The 19523-nt window shown below is 44.7% G+C and overlaps 1 protein-coding gene across 1 annotated transcript in view; it reads right to left on the reverse strand.

Annotated features, from left to right (window-relative positions):
• The window catches only part of daam2 (dishevelled associated activator of morphogenesis 2), a gene marked incomplete at both ends in the record, with an annotated part of 102575 nt that overhangs the window by 31800 nt on the left and 51252 nt on the right, over positions 1 to 19523 (reverse strand). The window contains 6 exons of the mRNA XM_080750320.1: positions 2905 to 3043; positions 4418 to 4535; positions 5087 to 5153; positions 5943 to 6046; positions 6533 to 6643; positions 8458 to 8791. Coding sequence (XP_080606446.1) covers positions 2905 to 3043; positions 4418 to 4535; positions 5087 to 5153; positions 5943 to 6046; positions 6533 to 6643; positions 8458 to 8791 — 873 coding nt within the window. The remainder of the gene's footprint in view (positions 1 to 2904; positions 3044 to 4417; positions 4536 to 5086; positions 5154 to 5942; positions 6047 to 6532; positions 6644 to 8457; positions 8792 to 19523) is intronic.

Genomic DNA, 19523 nt, shown 5'->3' on the forward strand with positions numbered 1-19523 from the left:
ATACAAAATGACACTGTACTGTAGTTAGGTAGGGTAAGTGATATGTTTTGGTTCAAACTAAAAAGGGTTTTGTTAAACGGTTATATCTTTGATCTAATCATTGAGAGTTTGTTCAGTCACAGGGGTCTCCCCGTCTCTCCAGCTCTTTAATAAAATCCCATTTAACTTGTCTAATCTATATCCTGTCTGAGTTCTCTATCCTGATTGGATAAAATTGATATCCTGACCTGATTTAATAAAGAGCTGGAGCGACATGGAGACTCCCGAGGCTGTTACTGAAAAAAAGAAGAAAAACACTATAGCGATGAGTACTATCAGAATATAGAGCTATTCAAAGGCCAGACGGCACCAAGGCAACTCCTTGCAACTGCCATTGGGGATAATGGTTGCAAGGACAATTTTGAGGCACTTTTACTTTGTTTAAGTATGTAAAATCTGCAATACTTTATACTTGTGTAACAGTCAAATTATTTCTACATTGTGGTACTATTTGACACATTAATTAAGTAAAACATCTGTGTACTTGTTCCACCATTGCAGGAGAGAGGGAGGGAGACACACAGTATGGCAGAGGGACCAGGATGTCAGGTATAACTGACAGCCAGGATGAAGCAACCACAGCGTGCTTAATGACTCATGCCTGAACGTTCGCAGTCAAACTCTCAAGAGAGGGCTCACGAGGCAATTAAAGAGCTAATTAATCAGCCTGAGAACTTTTTAAACTGCTCGTGTTCTTCGGTTAATGGGAGCAATGTTGATTACAAAGGCAATCCTACTTTAATTACAGGTCAAGAGATACTTTGTGTCTGTCGAGTGGAAACCTCATATTATGTCCTAAACTGTGGCTTTTCGGGATTCAAATTCAATTACAGCGTAGCAGATCTACTACAGAGTAGTAGATCTGCTACAGAGTAAGAGATCTACAAGCTCGAGTTTGTAGATCTGCTACTTTTGATACTTTTGTGTGACACTGTAGTATGATAATTTACAAAAAAAACTAAAAGTGAAAAGAGATAAGAGGTTTCTACCTGACAGTAAAGACTTGACAAAGAACAATCACTTTATTGTCGAGTGCTCGATACTTGTACGCAGCCGTGGAAAAAATAAAAACCTTTTAAAGAGGAGTGTTAATTCCAGGTCAGGCGAGCGAGCGAGTGGTCAGAGCACGTCGCCGCGCCGACCTCAGATGATTAACGACTCCGTCCCGCATTTGTTTTAACAGCGTCTCTGCCCGAGCCCGCCGCGGCACGAGACAAACAGTTTACCCCGCGTGAGCCCGCCCGGTTCCCCAACCGTACAGCGGAGGGCGCGCGGCCAAGACGCGAGGAAATCTCAGTTTATGGGGCTCTCTTTTTTCCAGGCGCAATTTACTATAAGAGGGTTTATGGAAACGCAACAAGCCCTTTGGCATTAACGTAAAGAGAGGGGATCGGTTTCGACTGCCGTAATGGATCTGCAATTGATGGTAATGGACGCTCTGGTCTTGGATGTCACGTTCCAAGGCGTGCGCTCTCTGTTTGCTACTGGAAAGAATTACGCTAAAGTGTGCTGATTACACAAACAATGGTGGCTGAATGGAGGGTGGGAGGGGGGGGTGCTGGCTGTCGTGCAGAGGTTTTGCCCACTACTATGCTTTATGGTGCTTTCACCGACGAGACTAAACACATTAATCACTGAGCTGAGGCTTGGTCTGAGAATGACACAACTGTGGAGAATAACACAGGAGAAAGATGGTGAAAGTGAGGGGGCGAGAGAAAAGGATGACAGCAGAGAGGCAGGAAGAAAAAACTGAGGAAAACTGGTACAGTTTGACTCGGTTTACACAAACAGTGGAAGAGAGAGAGACAGAGAGAGAGAGAGAGAGAGAGAGAGAGAGAGAGAGAGAGAGAGAGAGAGAGAGAGAGAGAGGTCAGTGAAGGCAGTGGGAGAATGAGGAATTTGTGGAGAAAGCTCTGAATAGCATCTTTTAATACTGCTCACGCTCATAGCGCACCACAGACTGTGACTGCGGAACCCTGGCCGGTCCAAATCTCCATGCCGAGATTCATTGAAACCCAGGCCTCGAAAAAACAAACAAAATGTCACTGACCATTTGAAAAAGAATCCTTCTATTCAAAGAATTTCACTAGCACTGCTTGCCAGTGTGGAGGAAAAAAGTTTTTTTCTTGCTCCATGAAGTAAATAATATTTCTCAATGTCTTCCTCCTGTGTCAAACCGAATGACCGCTTCAGTGCACCTGAACATGGCTGACTTGGCCATCGCGCTCGGCTATAACACGATTAGAGCGATTTCCTTTTGATCTCCACCTTCCACTTTCATGCCACGTTCACCCACAGCGCACAGCTTCCTCCAATTCGTCCCACGATGCCCTGCTCCCCCCGCGCCCTCCTCGCAACGCTGTCCAATCACGTTGTCCGCTCAGCAGTCAAAGACCAAGAGCATAAAAAAAGAGCTGGACTACTCCCTACAGTCAGACCTGGAATGTTTAAGAGGGTATTATCGCATAGGTGCTGCTGGCTTCGTGCGCACAAGCTTTCCTTTCGCTGTGGCCTACACTAAAACCGCCTGAGGCATGACTCATGATATTCCAGTGCTCTTCTGCCGGGTCCAGCTGCGCCTCAAATCACGCAGACGTAAAAAGTGCACGTTGTTGACATCCGGCCGTGCCTTTGATCTCGGCGGAAAGTGATGCTAAGAGGATGTGCCGGCTGAATTACAAGTCTATTTACGGCTACCGAGGGCCAAGATGAGGGATCGTTTTAAAAGGGCACGCGGGGGGAGTGCTGACTAGGATCATTTACCAAGTCATCGCAACAGTCTGTTTCATAATGATCTGAGAGGAACCACGTCTGGCACCTAGATCATCACCTCACTTAATTGCTAAGACGCTTGAGGTCGCTTACATGCGAATGATGTTCTTGACGCTGAAGTTGTCCAGGGGGGCCACGTCGGGGTCCTCGCCCTTGTCGTCTTGCAGGACGATCTGCTGGAGGATCCTGTCGAGCAGCTGCCAGTGCTGCAGGCTTCCCCCGCCGCGCTTATCTGGGGCACGGAGAGAAGGAAAGACACACCCGTGACGAAGACATCCTCACGGATTAAAGTTCTCAAGACTGATTTCAGTCACTTGGATTCCATAGAAGCCAGCATGTCTTCTATGGAAGCACGTTGCGCAGCGAAAGTAGCCTATCCATTAGCTCATTGAGAGCTAGTCGATAGGCTACTTTCGGTTATTATAAGATTAGAGCATTTCAAGTGGTCAAACTAGCAATATCTTCCATAAAACCCTAATGGTGTCAGATATTTCATAAAAGCTAATGTTTAAGCTCTAACCTTTAACAGGGTCGGCAGTATGCTGGTTGGCAGTATGTAGAACAGCAGAAAAACAAAAAAGTAATCACATATTCTACAGCCACAGTAGTGTGGGGGCTCCTTTCACACAGTTTCATAAATCGCACAATAGGACACAATTCACAAGCCGAGAGTTTTTATTTTTGCTTGCTGCATGTTAACAGTACAGTATACATGTGTCTGCAGAAAACACACTGAGCAAACGTGTGCCCACGCTGAAGGCCGTAATAAAAGCTCGACTGCCAACAGACCAATAAAACTCCAGGCACTCATGATTGAACCCAATCATAAAGCCCTGGGTCTTATTGCTGTTAAGTCGGGTTATTACCGTCAAGCCACATATATTTTTCAAGCGCAGGTTATTACGTCTCTTTGATATAGTGTTGTGTTACATCATAAATAAGATCTGTACGTTTACGTTACACATAAACGGCGGGCCCGCAGAGGCAAAACCTGACATCTGACCAGTCGGGTATTAAATGCTTATCGGCCTTAGGGGCCACCGTAGACATTCATCATTCGCCTTTGAGGGAATACAGCAGGGTTCCCCAATAGGCGGCCCGCGGGCCGCAAGGCTACTGTTTGGCCCACACCAACCCCAGTAATAATGATGGTATAAGAGCAGCAACAACACTAGTATATCGTCGTTGTCAGGTGGAAATCTCGTATCTCCAAATTTGTACGTTCTTTCGCAAATCATACAAGGCCGTCACAAAAAAGTAGTGAAAACAGCAGATCTACAAGCACACAACGCCTCGCGGTGCGAGGCGTTGTGTGCTTGTAGATCGGCTGTTTTCACTAGTTTAAATCATTTTTAAAATGATAAATTCAAAACGAACGGTTTTGGACATACAAGATTTTCACCCGACAATGACGAAAACTGTCGCTGGAGTAGTGGGAACGCCACCGTCACCCACTGCAATGTTGTGGCCCTCGGCTTGGTACCCTAGACATAATTCGGCCCTTGGGGAAAACTAATTGGGGAACCCTGGAATACAGTCTGCCGGCAATTTGGAGGGATCCCTCCCTCGCCAACGACTCAAGGCAAGGTTAAATGTGGTAACTCACAGGGCATCTGTAGGCAGTGCTGGAGGATGGAGAGGAGGTATGGGTAGGCGTCTGTGTGGTTCAGCTTCTTCTTGACCAGCTCAAACATGGCACCGGCACTCTTGGTGTCCACGTGGGCCTGTTGAAAGAGGAGAGAATCCATATAGATTATTATTGCTGTCAGGCAGAAGCCTCTCATCACCATATTTAAACTTTTTGTGTTGTTGTTTTTTGTAAATGAATGCCCTATCCACGGGTTTCCAACGCCCCATAGAGCATTGCGCAGAGGTTGTACCTAGCTTCCGGCGCCGCAGCCGAGTGTGATTTACAAGCTCACAACGGGCTGCATCTGCGACGCGACGTGAGCTTGTATGTCTGCTGTTAAACCGGAAGTGTGGTCCAAATAATCTCCAGTAAACTCCCGCGGAAACAGGTGGATACGTGATCATAAGGTTATACAGCATAAAAGTATCAAAGTATCCACAAGCTTGAATCGCGGCACGAAGCGACGCATTTTGAGCTTGTCGGACTGCTATTTTTTAATTTGAATGCTGAAAAGTAACAGTTTTAGACAACCAACAGAGAATGTATAACAGGCTTAGTATTCATTAAATAGGAAGCCACTTAATGACATCACTATGACGACAAAACAAATTGCTGTCTACAGAAATTGTGGAGTGAGCCGCTTACCGTATCGAACCGCTTGGCCAGTTCGGAGTCATCTTCATTCCGCACCATCTCAAAGAAGTCCAAATGCCTACAGAGAGAAGACATTTTGTGATCAGAATGAACGGGTTCCTTGCATTTTGGGCTTTTCGAGTCCAAATGCCTGACGACGTGTTCTAAAACTAATGAGCGGTGGTTCTCAAAGTGGGGCTTCCAGGGGGTCCCCAGCTAAAGCAGTTAACATAGAATCACAATCATTGTAACCACTCTATCCATATTTATGTTGGCTATTGAAAGAAAGTAAATCTGCTATTTTTGAAAAGTATTTGAAAAATAATGTTTATTTTTTTTATAATTTTGATACTTCTTAAAGGAGTAGTTCACCCCCAAAATGCCATTTTTTCTATTGATTAGTCACGCCATGGAGACTAGAGTTCAATAATATTTTTAGTTTTTTGTCGCATTCCTAAGACAAAAATGTGATAACAATAAATTTATCCCCATTCGTTCCGGATAGGGACCCGTTTCGAAACGGGTCCCCATCCGGAATCAGTGGGGGTAAATTTACTCGAATGAAATTTTTGTCTTAGGAATGTGACAAAAACCAAAATATATTATTGAACTCAAGTCTCCATGGCATGAGTAATCAATAGAAAAAAAGTCATTTTGGGGGTGAACTACTCCTTTAACATAAATCTTCTCTTCTGAGGGTCCCTTTTCAGGCAAACCCTTTTCAGATGGGGTCCATCTTGTGGGTGCCATGGGTGGTGCTTGGCATAAAAAGTGTGCGAGCCATGTTCTACTGGGGCAGTGGTTTGGTCATGTTCTACTGTATAGAGTTGTGCTGGTCGGGGCAGTGGTTTGGTCGACAGCCACTCACCTGTCCAGGGTGGCGTTCTCGTGCTCCCTCAGCTTATCGATCACTGGCTGGATGCCCAACATCAGGAACTCATACCTCAGATGGAGTCGGAACTCCAGATTGTCCTGGGAAATGATACGATGGACAAAGAGAGATTACAATCCAATTACACTAGGATTGCATTTTTACTCATGCTGAAGCCAAACGAAGCCAAACAAACAATGTAGCCAAAAAATCCCAGGGAATCATCAAAGATCTACACCATCCCAACCACAGTCTGTTCAAGATGTTGCCGCATGGAAAACGACTACGCAGTCTCAAAGCTACTAGCAACAGACTGTTGCTAGTAGCAAAAAAGCTTCTTTCCACAAACAATCAGGCACATGAATAAACTGTCAAAGAGGAGAACGGTCCAGGGCAAAAGGAATCGCTAGCTGAACACCCCGAAGTGTTGAAAATAGCCGATCTACAAGCTCACAACGGGTCGCATCCACGATGCATTGTGATCTTGTAGTTCATCTATTTTCGCCACCGTCGTACAAAACGATTCAGTCTCGGAAATGGTTAGTCTGAGCTGGGCTTTAAAAGGCCCTGTGGCGTTTGGGTCTCACCTCCCCAGCGCCAGCATTGAGCACGGCATTGATGAAGGACATGATGGCAGTCTTCAGGTTGACTTCATCTCTGTAGCGGCCTGTACTCCTGTCCAGCTCATTCAGTAGCGTCTAGGTAGTTAGGAGAGACAGACAGTTGGCAGTTACCGTAGATCACAAAGCCTGTGCAGGTAGACCCCATGACACATGCCCCTAAAAATATATAATTAAAATATTAAAAACATGCCCACAATTTCCCATTCCAAGTGTGATTGTCTTATGAAACACCAGCATTCTATTCCAAAGCCCACCTCAGGTAATTTTTCAGCAGATAATATTTTTTGGGGTGTGTAGATCTTGTTGAGCTGGTCAGTTTAAAATGAGTTCTCAAATCAAAAAAGTGTGGGCACAATGATTTAATGCAACAAGAAGTGGCTACCGCCTAGTTAAGGGGTTATAGTTTGCTTGCTATGGAAACATGCTACTGAACAATAAAAGCGGTAAAGGTTGAATTAAAACAGTATAAGAAGTCTTTGTATGTGTGCCAACATGCTAATGTTAGAATAATGGTTTTGTACTACACACACACAGTTAATTAAGCCAATGTCTCTCACGCCTCCACAGCCCCTGGCCCCGTCGTCTCCCACAACATTTTCGCGCCGTGAGCATAACACAAACCCATGTTAAAAGGCCCATAAGTTCTGAATCACTCAGTGCCTGTGTTGTTAGCTTAGCTTGAAGTGGCATGATTTACTGCACACCCTTGGGGACTTGTGAGACTTAGCTTGTTGACACAGTCCTGCTAGCTGCTTAAACACCCCCCCCCCCCCCCCCCCCACCACACACACACACCCACACCCCCACACACACATTCACACACTCCACCCTGCGTGCTCCATAACTCTGCACGTCCCTATGTACCTTTAATAGTGCCTATCTGTTGACTTAACCTCATCTCTGTGAGTTTAAGTACGAGCATTTCAGCAAGGCCTCCTCCTATGCTTATCAAAATGTGGCCCATAGCATGATTTATCCTTTCTTTGCTCTGGAGCGTCACCCTCAAATACCATGTCTGCCCTTTCCCCTGAACTCCGTGTGCCCGCTGTTCTCAGCAGTGACACCCTGTAATGGAGGTCCTCGCTTCTCATAAACAATACAAACAGCTCTATTAGGAGGAACACGTGGCTGTTACATGTGGCTCCGGGTGTAAAGAGACGTATGCATTTTACTCTATGAGAGGTAATTAACACTGACGATTTAGCTGCGCAGTGGCACAAAATGCGGTCCATATGCAAACTTTCTCTACACCAGGGGTCTTCAACAGGAGTTCCGGTACCCCTAGAGGGTCCTCAGAGATACTTTTTTATTTTTACATTGACCACTTGAACCCCCGCATCCCTATTCTGGGGGGAACTTTGGCCGAAAATAGACGATCTACAGGCTTGTAGATCGGCTATTTTCGGCGAAGAGGTTTGGTGTACAGGGGAAAAAAGAGCAGACCAAGTACTGTACCAAGCCAAAGGTCAAGTTTACAGAGTACTGACGGTTTATGTCGTAAAAACAAAAGCACCACTGCAAAGTGAGCGGTGCAAACGTGACACACGTGCATATCTCCTTGTATGGGCCGTTCAGTCCGTGACGTCAGTTACTTTATGTGTATGAGCACGGATCCATACTAATAAAAAGTGGCTAATACACACAGATCTCCATACAAAGTGAAACATAAGAGTGGTTTGTTTGCACCGCTCAGAAATGTATGAAAATACACATTTAACATGAATCCAATCTGTAGTGGGGGTCCCTGCTTCATCTCTCTCAGCTAGGGGTCGTGGAAAAATGTTGAAAACCCCCCGTACTACAAAGTAAAATCCAAGTGTTAAATTTACTTTTAACCCTAAAGAGAGCAGCCCGAAACCCTGTTCTGAATGCAGTCTGGCGGGTCTCACCTGGAAGCGAGTCCTCTCGGCGGCGTACTTCTGGTAGTGCGCCATGGCCTGCAGCACCTTCTTGTGGCCGTCGGGCACCAGGCACACGGCGCCCAGGATCTCCAGCACGGCCACCTTGGTCTTGACGTTCTCCGTGCGCAGGCTCTGGGAGATGGTGTTGATGCTCTGCGGGTGGGCCAGCACGTGCGCGCGCCCCGCCGAGTTGTTCATAAGGGCCTTGATGCAGCCGATGACCGAGGTGTGCACGCGGCTCTCCGACGTCTCGTAGTCCATGCTGCGCAGGAAGTTGAGCAGGCAGGTGAGGCCGTCCAGCTCGATGAAGCGCGTGACGAACCTTGGGGAAGGGAATAAAAAAAATACATATCGTTGTTGTCGGGTGGAGACCTTGTATGTTCAAAACCACTCGTTTTGTATTTATCATTTTGAAAATGATTTAAAAATAGGGAAAATAGCTGATCTACAAGCACTGCGAGGCGTTGTGTGCTTGTAGATCTGCTATTTTCACTAGTTTTCTGCGACAGTCTTGTATGATGAAGCAGGGCTTTACTTTACGAAAAAAACATAAACATTTGAAACTTGGAGATACAAGGTTTCTGCACGACAGTGACGATATATAAATACATTACAAAATTACAGATTCAGGAAAGTACGATACAAAGCCCAGTGTCACAATATGGTAAAGGAATCTGTAAGGGAGTCACATTCAAACAAAGGAATTTGTGCACCAATTGCAGCCATGCTGAACACTGCAGTCATTGTCCAACTGCATTAGGTTTTAAGAATATGATATGCGCTGTAGCAATATTTACATGAATGTCAAAGTTCAACAATAAGACTACGGTGTAGTAAAAACAATACATGCGAGTTACAGCACAATTAATTCATTAACTTATTCCATCAAACTGTATGTTGATCAGTGAAGTGTTCTTGGCGTACCCTAGAATTGCATGTCATTTATTGTCAACCAACAGTGATCAAACAGACATGATGTGCCGTCACAATGCCTTCCAATAACCTCCTTTGTCACTTTCTTGATGGCAAACTTGGTTCAGCTAATTACCAGGGCAAGTTAATTAACCCCTCCAGCAGAGAACAGAGCTGGAAAGGCTGTCAGGACAGTTGGGTATTGACACCCAGTTGGCACAACCTAGGACTAGGAAAATGAGCTTCCCACCCATGAAGATTCTTGATAGGGCAGCAGGGCTCATGAATTATAACAAACAATGTTGAGCTTGTAAGACAAGAGGAGGAGGAAAGCAGTGGTGGAAAAAGTATTACTTTTTTTTTTTTACTTACATTAAAATATTTATACTGCAATGTAGTAGATGTACAGTACTAAGAATTAAAAATGTACTTAAGTAAAAGTACAAAAGTATAGGTATCAAAATGTACTTAAAATACCAAATGTAGAAAGTACTCATCGAGCAGAATGTCCCATTTCACAAGTTTCCAAATGTATACAATCTTTTGAAAATAGCAGATCTACAATCTGAGCTTGTGGATTGTCTATTTTCAAATGGCCGAAATGTATATAGGGCTGAAGTGGGTAACGTATGCTTTGTAATAAAAATCTAAATCTACAAAGTAACTAGTAACTAGTAGTTTCATATAATTGTAGTGGAGTGCATTTGCCTCTGAGAGGTAGTGGAGCAGAAGTAAAAGTATTGAAAATTGGAAATACTCAAGTAAAGTCCCTCAAAATTGTGAGTGAATTGTGAATACTTAAAGGGGGAGACCAGTCCACCCATTTTCAATATTCAACTATGTCATTAATATACCTTAGAGGAGTTGTGTGGAAATAGAAAAAAAGTTCCCCCCCTTCTGTATTGCCAAAACTGGAGGATTGATTTTGGGGTTTGTATTGTAAAGTACAACTTGATGACATCACACATTGTACTTTACAATACAAACCCCAAAATCAATCCTCCAGTTCTAGGCAACACAGAAGGGGGGGAACTTTTTTCTATTTCTAAATGTACTTATTTACTTTACACCACTGGAGGAAAGACAGAGAAAGAGAGAGGGGAAGTGCAAGAGATAGAGGAAGAAAAAAAGAAGACTAAGTGAGATTTACTGCCGTTTGTCTTTAACAGAGTTTGAACATTGTTGTTGACACAGCCAGAGGAGCGCGGTCCAACTCCCATCCCCTTCAACCGCACTTCACTTGGCTCCCTTCGAGAGGCGTTGGAAAACAAACAAACAGGCCTGCCTCGGAAATATGCATCATACGCCATAAGACAGGGGTCTTCAACAGGGGCTCCGGGACCCCTAGGGGGTCCTCAGAGTTACTACAGGGAGGGTCCCCCAAATCTTCCAATCCTTTTTATATTAACAACTACAAGCTAGATCGGCTATTTTCGGCAAAGAGGTTTGGTGAAGAGGGGGAAAAAAGAGCAGACTAAGTACAGAGTGAAAGGTCAAGTTTATTAGATAATGATGGCTTGAGTGGTTAAATATCTGAAAACACAAATTGACATGAATCCAAAATACACTGATGATTGTGCCGTCAAACGATGAAACTATATGGAATCTATGATAAGGTAGGGGGGGTCCCTGCTTCATCTCTCTCTCAACTAAGTGGTCCTTGGCCTGAAAACGTTGAAGACCCCTGTCATAAGATTCAGTCACTATCCTATGCATCTCTCCACCCAGGGATTCCTCCCCTTCTCTTGTACGCGATCGGTCACGGATATTCAGAATGCCGTCAGGGAGGTATGCACATGGGACATGCATCCACACATACATACAAACACAGTTCGCCTGGCATGACCCCCCGAGTCTCCTAAAGCAGTGGTTCTCAACCTGTGGGTCGGGACCCCCAGAGGATTAACTTAACGTGCAACATCGTTTTCTCACTCAACAGTAAACAAACCAACATAAAGTTTGAGTCTATAGAGGGTACATGCACATTTCTAAAGTCCTTTTTAATACCTCTAAAATGGCAAATTAAACATTGGCCAAATTGTCAAATATTAGAGGCAGAAATTGTGAAAATAGCCGATCTACATGCTCACAACGCCTTCGCCTTCGGGAAGAAACCATGGAGGTATATTTTGTCTGTGCGCGCATGCAAAAAGAAAGCGCGCACGCGCGCGCGCACACACACACACACACACACACACGCACGCGCACGCACACGCACACGCACACAGGCAGCCTTCTTTGACAGATCATAAACACATGCGCGCATGCAGAGAAAGCTCTCAAGAAACGTTCCTTTGGTTTGACCGCTTTCAAACCTGGCGCCCCTGTTTTCAGGGCCTGCAGGCATTAGGCGAAGATTCTCAAAAAATTGGACAACGGTTTACAAAAGATTCTCAAGAATCTGTGAATAGGGGTTTATGTGGTTAAACCTCAGACACTATTCCATTGTTTGACACACTAATGAATGAGGCCTCCGACCCATCATTAACCACTTAAACACCATAATGGTTGACCGGAGTCCCACGGGGCTCGATGCTAGTGTCTTGTCTTGTTTTCTGTTATTGTGGGGAAGGCTTTCGCCGGAAAATAGCCGAATGACAAGCTCACATTCCCCACGATAAGGTTGCTGGGGTTTAAGTGGTAAAGCTGGTTCAGAATTGCCTGGTTAATAAACCAGACCGAACACAACAACACCCCTTGATGGTAGTGGTGTTGTAGTACGGTCTGGCACTGATCCATTGAGATTCTATTTCCTCAAACAGCTTCAAGGGTTGGCCAATCAGGCTTGGGGCACGTGATTTCTGTAGGGTTGGGGCACGTGGTTTGGGGCAAACCCCAGAAATGAAAACTCTTCCTGAAATCCCAGACTCTCTTCCCAAAACGAAGTGTGTGATAGAGGCTGGCAACGCCAGGCAAGGTTCAGAATACACCCAATACAGAAGATGTGATTTGACTCAACAAGTCGGCATAGCATCCAAGTGGTGAAGTTAATTGTTTGGCTTGAGAAGAACAACCGTTTTCGATCGATATCAACCGATAGGTTCATTCATTCCCGGCCTCACAATCCGTCCACAGAGACACTTCATTTTGGGAGGAGGAATTAAGAAGCTGAGCAGTTGTAAATGATTCGTGTGTAAATGGAAGAGAGTGGGGAGATGGTTAGAGTTGATCTTGGAACAACATGGCTTCAAAAGAGGCGAACCAGATTCAAGGCTTCGTCTGCTGCCATGGATGTCATGCTCCGTCGGTCTGCCGACAGCTCGGTAGAAACACACGCTCGCCGTACGTACACTCACACCACGCAGAACACACACGCGCACACACACACAGCCCTGTGTCCGCACATACACGCTGGAGCAAATATCAAGGGATTTTGATGCATGACATGTATATGCAAATAATATACATATTGGCAGTGCGTCGCTGCTCAAAGGATAATCCCCACTATTGTAAACCAAAGCCTGTGGTAAGCTGCCATCCAGCTCTCCTCCACTATTCCCTACATTACTCTACTCTGTGCCACCATTTCACTCCCCAAACCTTTGTCATCCCTTATACCTTAATCTCACGTTCTCTCCTCCAGTGAGCAGTGCTCTGGAGTTGGACGGAATCCATCTCCTCTCTGCACGCCCTCTCTCTCTCTCTGCCTCCCTCTCTCCGTCTCTCTCCCTCCTCGCCCTTTTCCACTGACATTCACGCTCGGTCGAGTGGCGTGCAGCGATTTTGTTTTTGGAACAGCCGTCGCATACTTTCAAAAAAAACCACGGGGTTAGCGTTCAAGACAGGCGAGAGCTTTTAGACGACCGCCGCATACAATATGAGTTCAGGCGGCACTGAACAATGCAGAGGGCCTGTAGCCAACCCTCCCTTTAAAAAAGGGGAAGGAGGGGGGAAAAAAGAGAGAAAAGAAACATGTAAATGCAGAACACACGAGAGAGGAGTGCGACCGAGAACGGGATGAGACTAAACAATAACGACAGAGAAGTGAAAATGACTCTACAGCGTGTCTGTTGAGTCGGGGCCAAGCGCAGTCAAAGGAGACATCCAAGCGGAGGAGGTCTACGGATGAGTTGGAACAGAACGCTGAGCTCTGCAGACTCACAAGTAGTAGGGATGGGACGATACGCCATATTATCGTTTATCGTGATAATAAAACGCTCACGATAATCGTATCGTGGCGGTTTAATTTATCGTGATATCGTGCTCCGTCTGGGACCAATTCACCTTTTATTTGCCGAGCTGCATATCCCGTACCACTTAAACCCTCTATAATTGGTAAAAGGAACTTATAATAATGTACTTGATACAGTCTTTTTTTCACTCTCTATCAAATGTCTTTGCCAAAAATTGCCGATCTAAAAGCTCACAACGCGGCGCGTTGTGAGCTTGTAGATCTGCTATTTTTTGGCAAATGTTCCACCCCAGGATAATGGATTTTGATTATTGCAATAATATTGCGATAATATTGCGAATTTATTTTGTCACAATAATCGTGATATGACATTTTTCACAAGACGCAGTTGTCTCATGCAGTGTTAGTTTTCACCTACGGTACTGTATATTGACATGGCCAACACACGGGACGCCAGATTGAAAGTGGTTAACTTTCATGCAGACAAACAGGAATAGCTAAATACAAAAACGACCTTCCAAGCTGCCTTGAGCCGTCCTATGACACATCACAAAATGTCCGCTGTGAAAAAGGATCTGTTGCCTTTGAAAACACCTTTCCAATCGGCCCGGCCTCTCTCACAGGTTTACTTACACGTTTGACCCATTCAAACATGTAAAGCTTCCTTGAACTGTGGATGACCCCGGACTGCACCTCAAAGCTTAACCACACAAGTGGATGTGGGGCATAATGTACACACGCGCACACACACGCACACACACACACACACACACACACACACACACACACACACATATTTGTATTACTATACTTGTGAGGACATCGACATTTTAGGATGGTACTTTCATGAATACCATTTTTACATATTTTTTTAAATATTTTATACGCATTGTGAGCTTGTAGATCAGCTATCCTTTGGTACACGACACTGTCGTGCAAATAAGTATTATAAATCAGCAATAATTCAAACCCCCAGAGGCTAAATCTAACCACTAAATGCTTAATCCTAACCCCGAATCTTTAAGTAATTGTGAAGCCTAAAATCGAATCATAAAACAACCCATTTCTCTTGGGAGAGCAGGAAAAGTGTCCTCAAAATGTCTATTTGTCAAATTCTGCTTTAGTTGTGCGGACATTTGGCCCTCACAAGGATGATTAATACAAGCACCCACCCACACACCCACAGTTCTACAATAAAAGGCCCAGTTGGAGGTTCCAGGGTCCAGGGTGGCGGCCATCAGAGAGGCAGCTTAACTCATTTGCTGCCATTTAACAATACCTTCGTACTCCAATCCTGCCAAACTGTCTCCATAGACTTCCATGTAATTCATAGTGCACGGATCATGCACACCCATGCCTAGATAATGCACCACGTGTGTCCACATTGCTCACAGCTTTCAAACAAAAGAATCCGAATGGAAATCCGTTCAGGCATTCATGAGATAGCAGCCACTATGTTTTACACTGTTGTGAGCTTGGAGGTCTGCTACCTGAGTTGTATGGGGGTTGTATGGGGGTTAAACAAGCAATTTCGCGATCGCTATCATGCCTATTAACGTTTTTGGGGTCAAAAAAAAAAAAAAAAAAATTTTTTTTTTTTTTTTTTTTTTTCAAAATGGTGGCCATTCTCGGGTTCCTCGGCCGTGGCAGGGAGGGACATCCCAAAATTCTCGGGTTCCTCGGGCTTGGCAGGGTATGAGTTAACCACTTAAAACCCCAGGATCCGTATCGCGGGGGGAAAGCTTTCTGCGGCGCGTCGTGAGCTCGTCGACCACTTTCAGCCGAAAGCTTTCGCCACAATAGCAGAAAAAGATACTAGCAGAGAGCCCTGAGGGACTCCGGTCAACCATGCGGGGTTGGAGTGGTTAATGGCGTTTAGAGCGGAGGTGTCGGTGGTACTTGGATGCGTCATGCGATACGGCCACAGCTCTCGCTGCCATAAATCTCCCGCGATGTGAGGCCACGCTGTAATTCTGCAGCTTATGAGCAACGGTCTGCAGGGGCGTCACAAGGGGGGGGGGGGACTGAGTTACTAAGGCCCAAGTTGGAGGGTCCCTAGTAACTTTAGCTATTGAAAAATAGCAGATATACAAGCTCGCAGAGTGCCACGCTGCGAGCTCGTAGATCTGCTATTTTTGGAAAAGTCGTGAAAATGTGTGCAAATCTTTGAATATATGTATTTTTTTAAGCGAACATTTGTTCCTGGGTGGTCCCTGGAATTACATATTTTGAGATGGGGGTCCGTGGCCAAATACATATCATTTTGGGGGTCCTTGACATGAAAAGGTTTGAGCACCACTGACATGGAAACATAGGTTTCTTGCACACATTTTCACATAGCAGATATACAAGCTCACAGCACGGCACTTGAGCTTGTATATCGGCTATTTTTCAATAGTTAACATTCATGGGGGGCCCGCAGTGAATCCAGGGCCCAGAATTTGGTGTGACGCCCCTGACGATCTGTACTAAAGGCTACACAGTACATGCACGCACGCGTGCACGTACACACACACACACACACACACACACACACAATGTTAGACCACAATCTCACCCGTGGCCAAGTTGCACATGTACCCCATCTGTAGTGTATGTAGTATATCATTCTACAAGGCCTATGGCTCTCATGGTGTCAGTTTATGGCCAAATCCATGGGGAGCATTGTGCCTGAGTCTGAGTCTGTGTGTCCGTGTCCGTGTGTGTGTGTGTGGGGGTGTGTGCGCACGTGTGTGTGCGTGTGTGTGTCCTTGTAGTTAAAGCCACACTGCGTAACTTGTTAAATTACACAAAAGGTTGGCTTTTGATTAAATCTTTCACTAGTGTATTTTCACAATAACCACATAAATGTGTTTTTGACAACTTCTCCAGACACCAGTAAACACCAGTTTTATTACCCTTGGCTCCCCCACATTCACCCCAAAATGACATAGGCGCCGGAAATGTATTTATTCGTGTAATTATGGTTAATAAATCATTTCTGACCAAGTTGCTGTTGCGTTCACAAAATCCTCGGGTGTTAGGGGGACCTGCTTTGAACAGCGTCATCAAAAAGAATACTAAGATTAATGTAATGCAGTATGACTTTAAATGTACTCGTATATCAACCGCAATACTTTATACTTAATAACATAAGCGATTTTCCATTTCCCTCATTCATTTTTCCCCCTTCTCCATTGTCTTTCAACTTTTCATTAAGCATGACAGTTTTTTTATTTGCCTGTTCTCTGTAATACGTGTGTGTGTGTGTGATTACATGGGAAGTGTTTTTCGGGGGGAGTGGGGGGTTTGGGGGAAGCTCCACTCTGTCTTTCTATCTCTCCCTCTCAGCATCCCTCTATTGCCGTTCCAACACAAACCTCCCTCGACGACAACCCCGATCTCTCCTCGAGCCCTGCTTAGCGACCCCCCACCCCCCCCCCCCACCCCTCCCTCACTTTCCGTCTATTTTCCCTCGGAATGCTAAATACCACGGTGCTGCCGAGGGGGAGAGATCAGCACCGCGAGGGAGACGAAAACACCCGTTCCGATCCAGCGCTCTTTAAAGGTGCGATATTCAGTTCCCGCACTAATGTATTCGGCTAATATGTGAAAACAGATATAGAGTTCACTCTCTGTTCGAGCGGAACCTTTGAAACATCCGGCGGCAGCACTGTTTTGAGGGATAATATTTGCATATGGCGGAGGGAAACTTGGACCCTTCCAGAGGGCTATTGACACAAGCCCACTCTTCTGAGGAGCGGGGAAGGGTGACTCAACTCGAGTCAATATTCTTGCTGGAAGCGATGCGCGGGCCTGGCTTCCAAGGAGCCGTCCCAGGAAGGCTTGTGATGCTCTACCGACACCGACCTGGGATTGCAGGGGATTCTGGGCCAGCGTGGACTCTGCGACCTCCAATGATGCACTCACTAGGGCTGGGCAATTAACCCAAATTAATGTCGAACCAATAACCCAGTGTTTCTCAAACTTTCAAATGTCAAGGTCTCTCCTTAACTCTGACAGTGTACAAATGGAACTGAATGAACCCGGTACGTAGGGCTGTCACAATTATTACATAATCGTCTAATCGTGATTATTTGACATTATCGCAATTATTTTGTCATAATCGTCATAATCGTCAATGTTATTTTTTAAGTAGTAAGTTGTCAAATATGTCAGTAATGTATTTGTATATTTAGGTTATGTGTCATATCTACCATATATGCAGCTTCAAATCCTAAAAGCCAAACAGAAGTGTAATTGTCAACGACAAAAACACAATTAAATCGCTAATCGCCAATTATTTGAGTGACAATTAATCGTCATGTAAAATGTCATATCGTGACAGCCCTACCAGTAGGGTCAATTTAGACCCCCCTAAAAGGAACCCACAGAGTCCCTGGAATCCATTATGAGAACCACTACAATAACCGACCTAATCTTGCTCATGCAGGTTAGTTGAATAATTGAGTAGCAGGTTCTTTCCCTCACCTCTCATATTTGAAATAGTTTTTAGACATTTTAAAAGCAAGAGACGTTTCTGGAATTTGGAGAGCCAAATTATTTATTGGAAAGCATTCACTCTTTGAGAGGTTCAATTTATAGCCGGAAAAAGATCCTCACCTCTTATATCTCAACGAATCAACATGAAAAGTATTGGATAGATTCGTTATGATGAACTAAATTGATTAGTCCGATTAACCACTTAAACCTGTATTAAGGCCCGGATAGCTACGCACCTAGGCTCCAAAGTAGCCTGACAGCACGTCGCGGGTTCGAGTCCCGATCCCAGTGGCCTTTGCTGCATGCCACTCACCATTTCTCCCCCCATTTTCCGTCAACCTACTATCAATAAAGGCATAAAAAGAAAAGAAAAAATCATAAAAAAACTATTATACAGAGCCCTGGAGAGGCCATTCAGAGAGAGAGAGAAAAAAAAAAAACGTTGTTGTGACATGGTGGGGTGCAAACAGTGAAAATCTGCAAGTTCGCAACGTGTCACAATGCAACACATTATGAGCTCGTAGATCTCGAAAAAAATAAAAAATAAATGTACCTGTATGCATAATTACAGATACCAATATCATCCAATACTTGTATATCAGCCAAAGCGCACAGCTTGTGTCCCTAACTACTTAAACACTCATTGATGTATTCTGTAATCGATATTTTAATATCTGGAAGCTACATTTAATGTACCATGTGCGGTTGCCCTTTTCCTTGGCCCAAGCTGCTGCAGTAGGTTTTCTGTTTGTATATATGGGGCCTCCAAGGCTCATTAGAAACTGTGCAGCGTGTGCACGTGAGGCACTTCGCAGTGCCAACATGAAAACCTTCAAGCCCCATTTGACCAGCGGTAAACAAAGCAACAACTGCTGACAGGGAATGAAAGTGAAATAAGCTGTAAGAATCACTTAGCCTGGAAGTTCAGCCAAAAAAACAACAAGAACATACTGTATATATATTGAGCAGGGGGGGGAGGAATGTATAATTCCTATCGTACATATCAAACAAGATTGGGTCTAATAACGGCTTCCATGGCTTCCATTTAAAATCTACTAGGTGTACAGTTTGTGAACAAAGCAGGTCTGATTTGAAATATCGGGCCAGACACACAGAGTACTTAGAGGCCAGTCAGGAGACATATTTGGGCAAAATGTGCATGGGGGACATACACTGTATATACATAGTCCATATTTGGGCAAAATTTGGAGGGGGACAAAAGCTTTGCTAGACGTCTGACCCCTTCGTTGCCATGGTGTAAAACAGGGGTCTTCCAACGTTTTCAGGCCAAGGACCCCTTAGTTGAGCGAGAGATGAAGCAGGGACCCCCACAACCTTTTCATAGATTCCATATAGTTTCATCGTTTGACAGCACAATCATCAGTGTATTTTGGATTCATGTCAATTTGTGTTTTCAGATATTTAACCACTTGAACGGTCAATACATAATAAACTTGACCTTTCACTCTGTACTTTGCTCTTTTTCCCCTCTACAACAAACCTCTTTGCCAAAAATAGCCGCTGCGAG

The sequence above is a fragment of the Nannobrachium achirus genome (genome assembly GCF_963921795.1).
Source record: "Nannobrachium achirus genome assembly, chromosome: 20".
Classification (NCBI taxonomy): Eukaryota; Metazoa; Chordata; class Actinopteri; order Myctophiformes; family Myctophidae; genus Nannobrachium; species Nannobrachium achirus.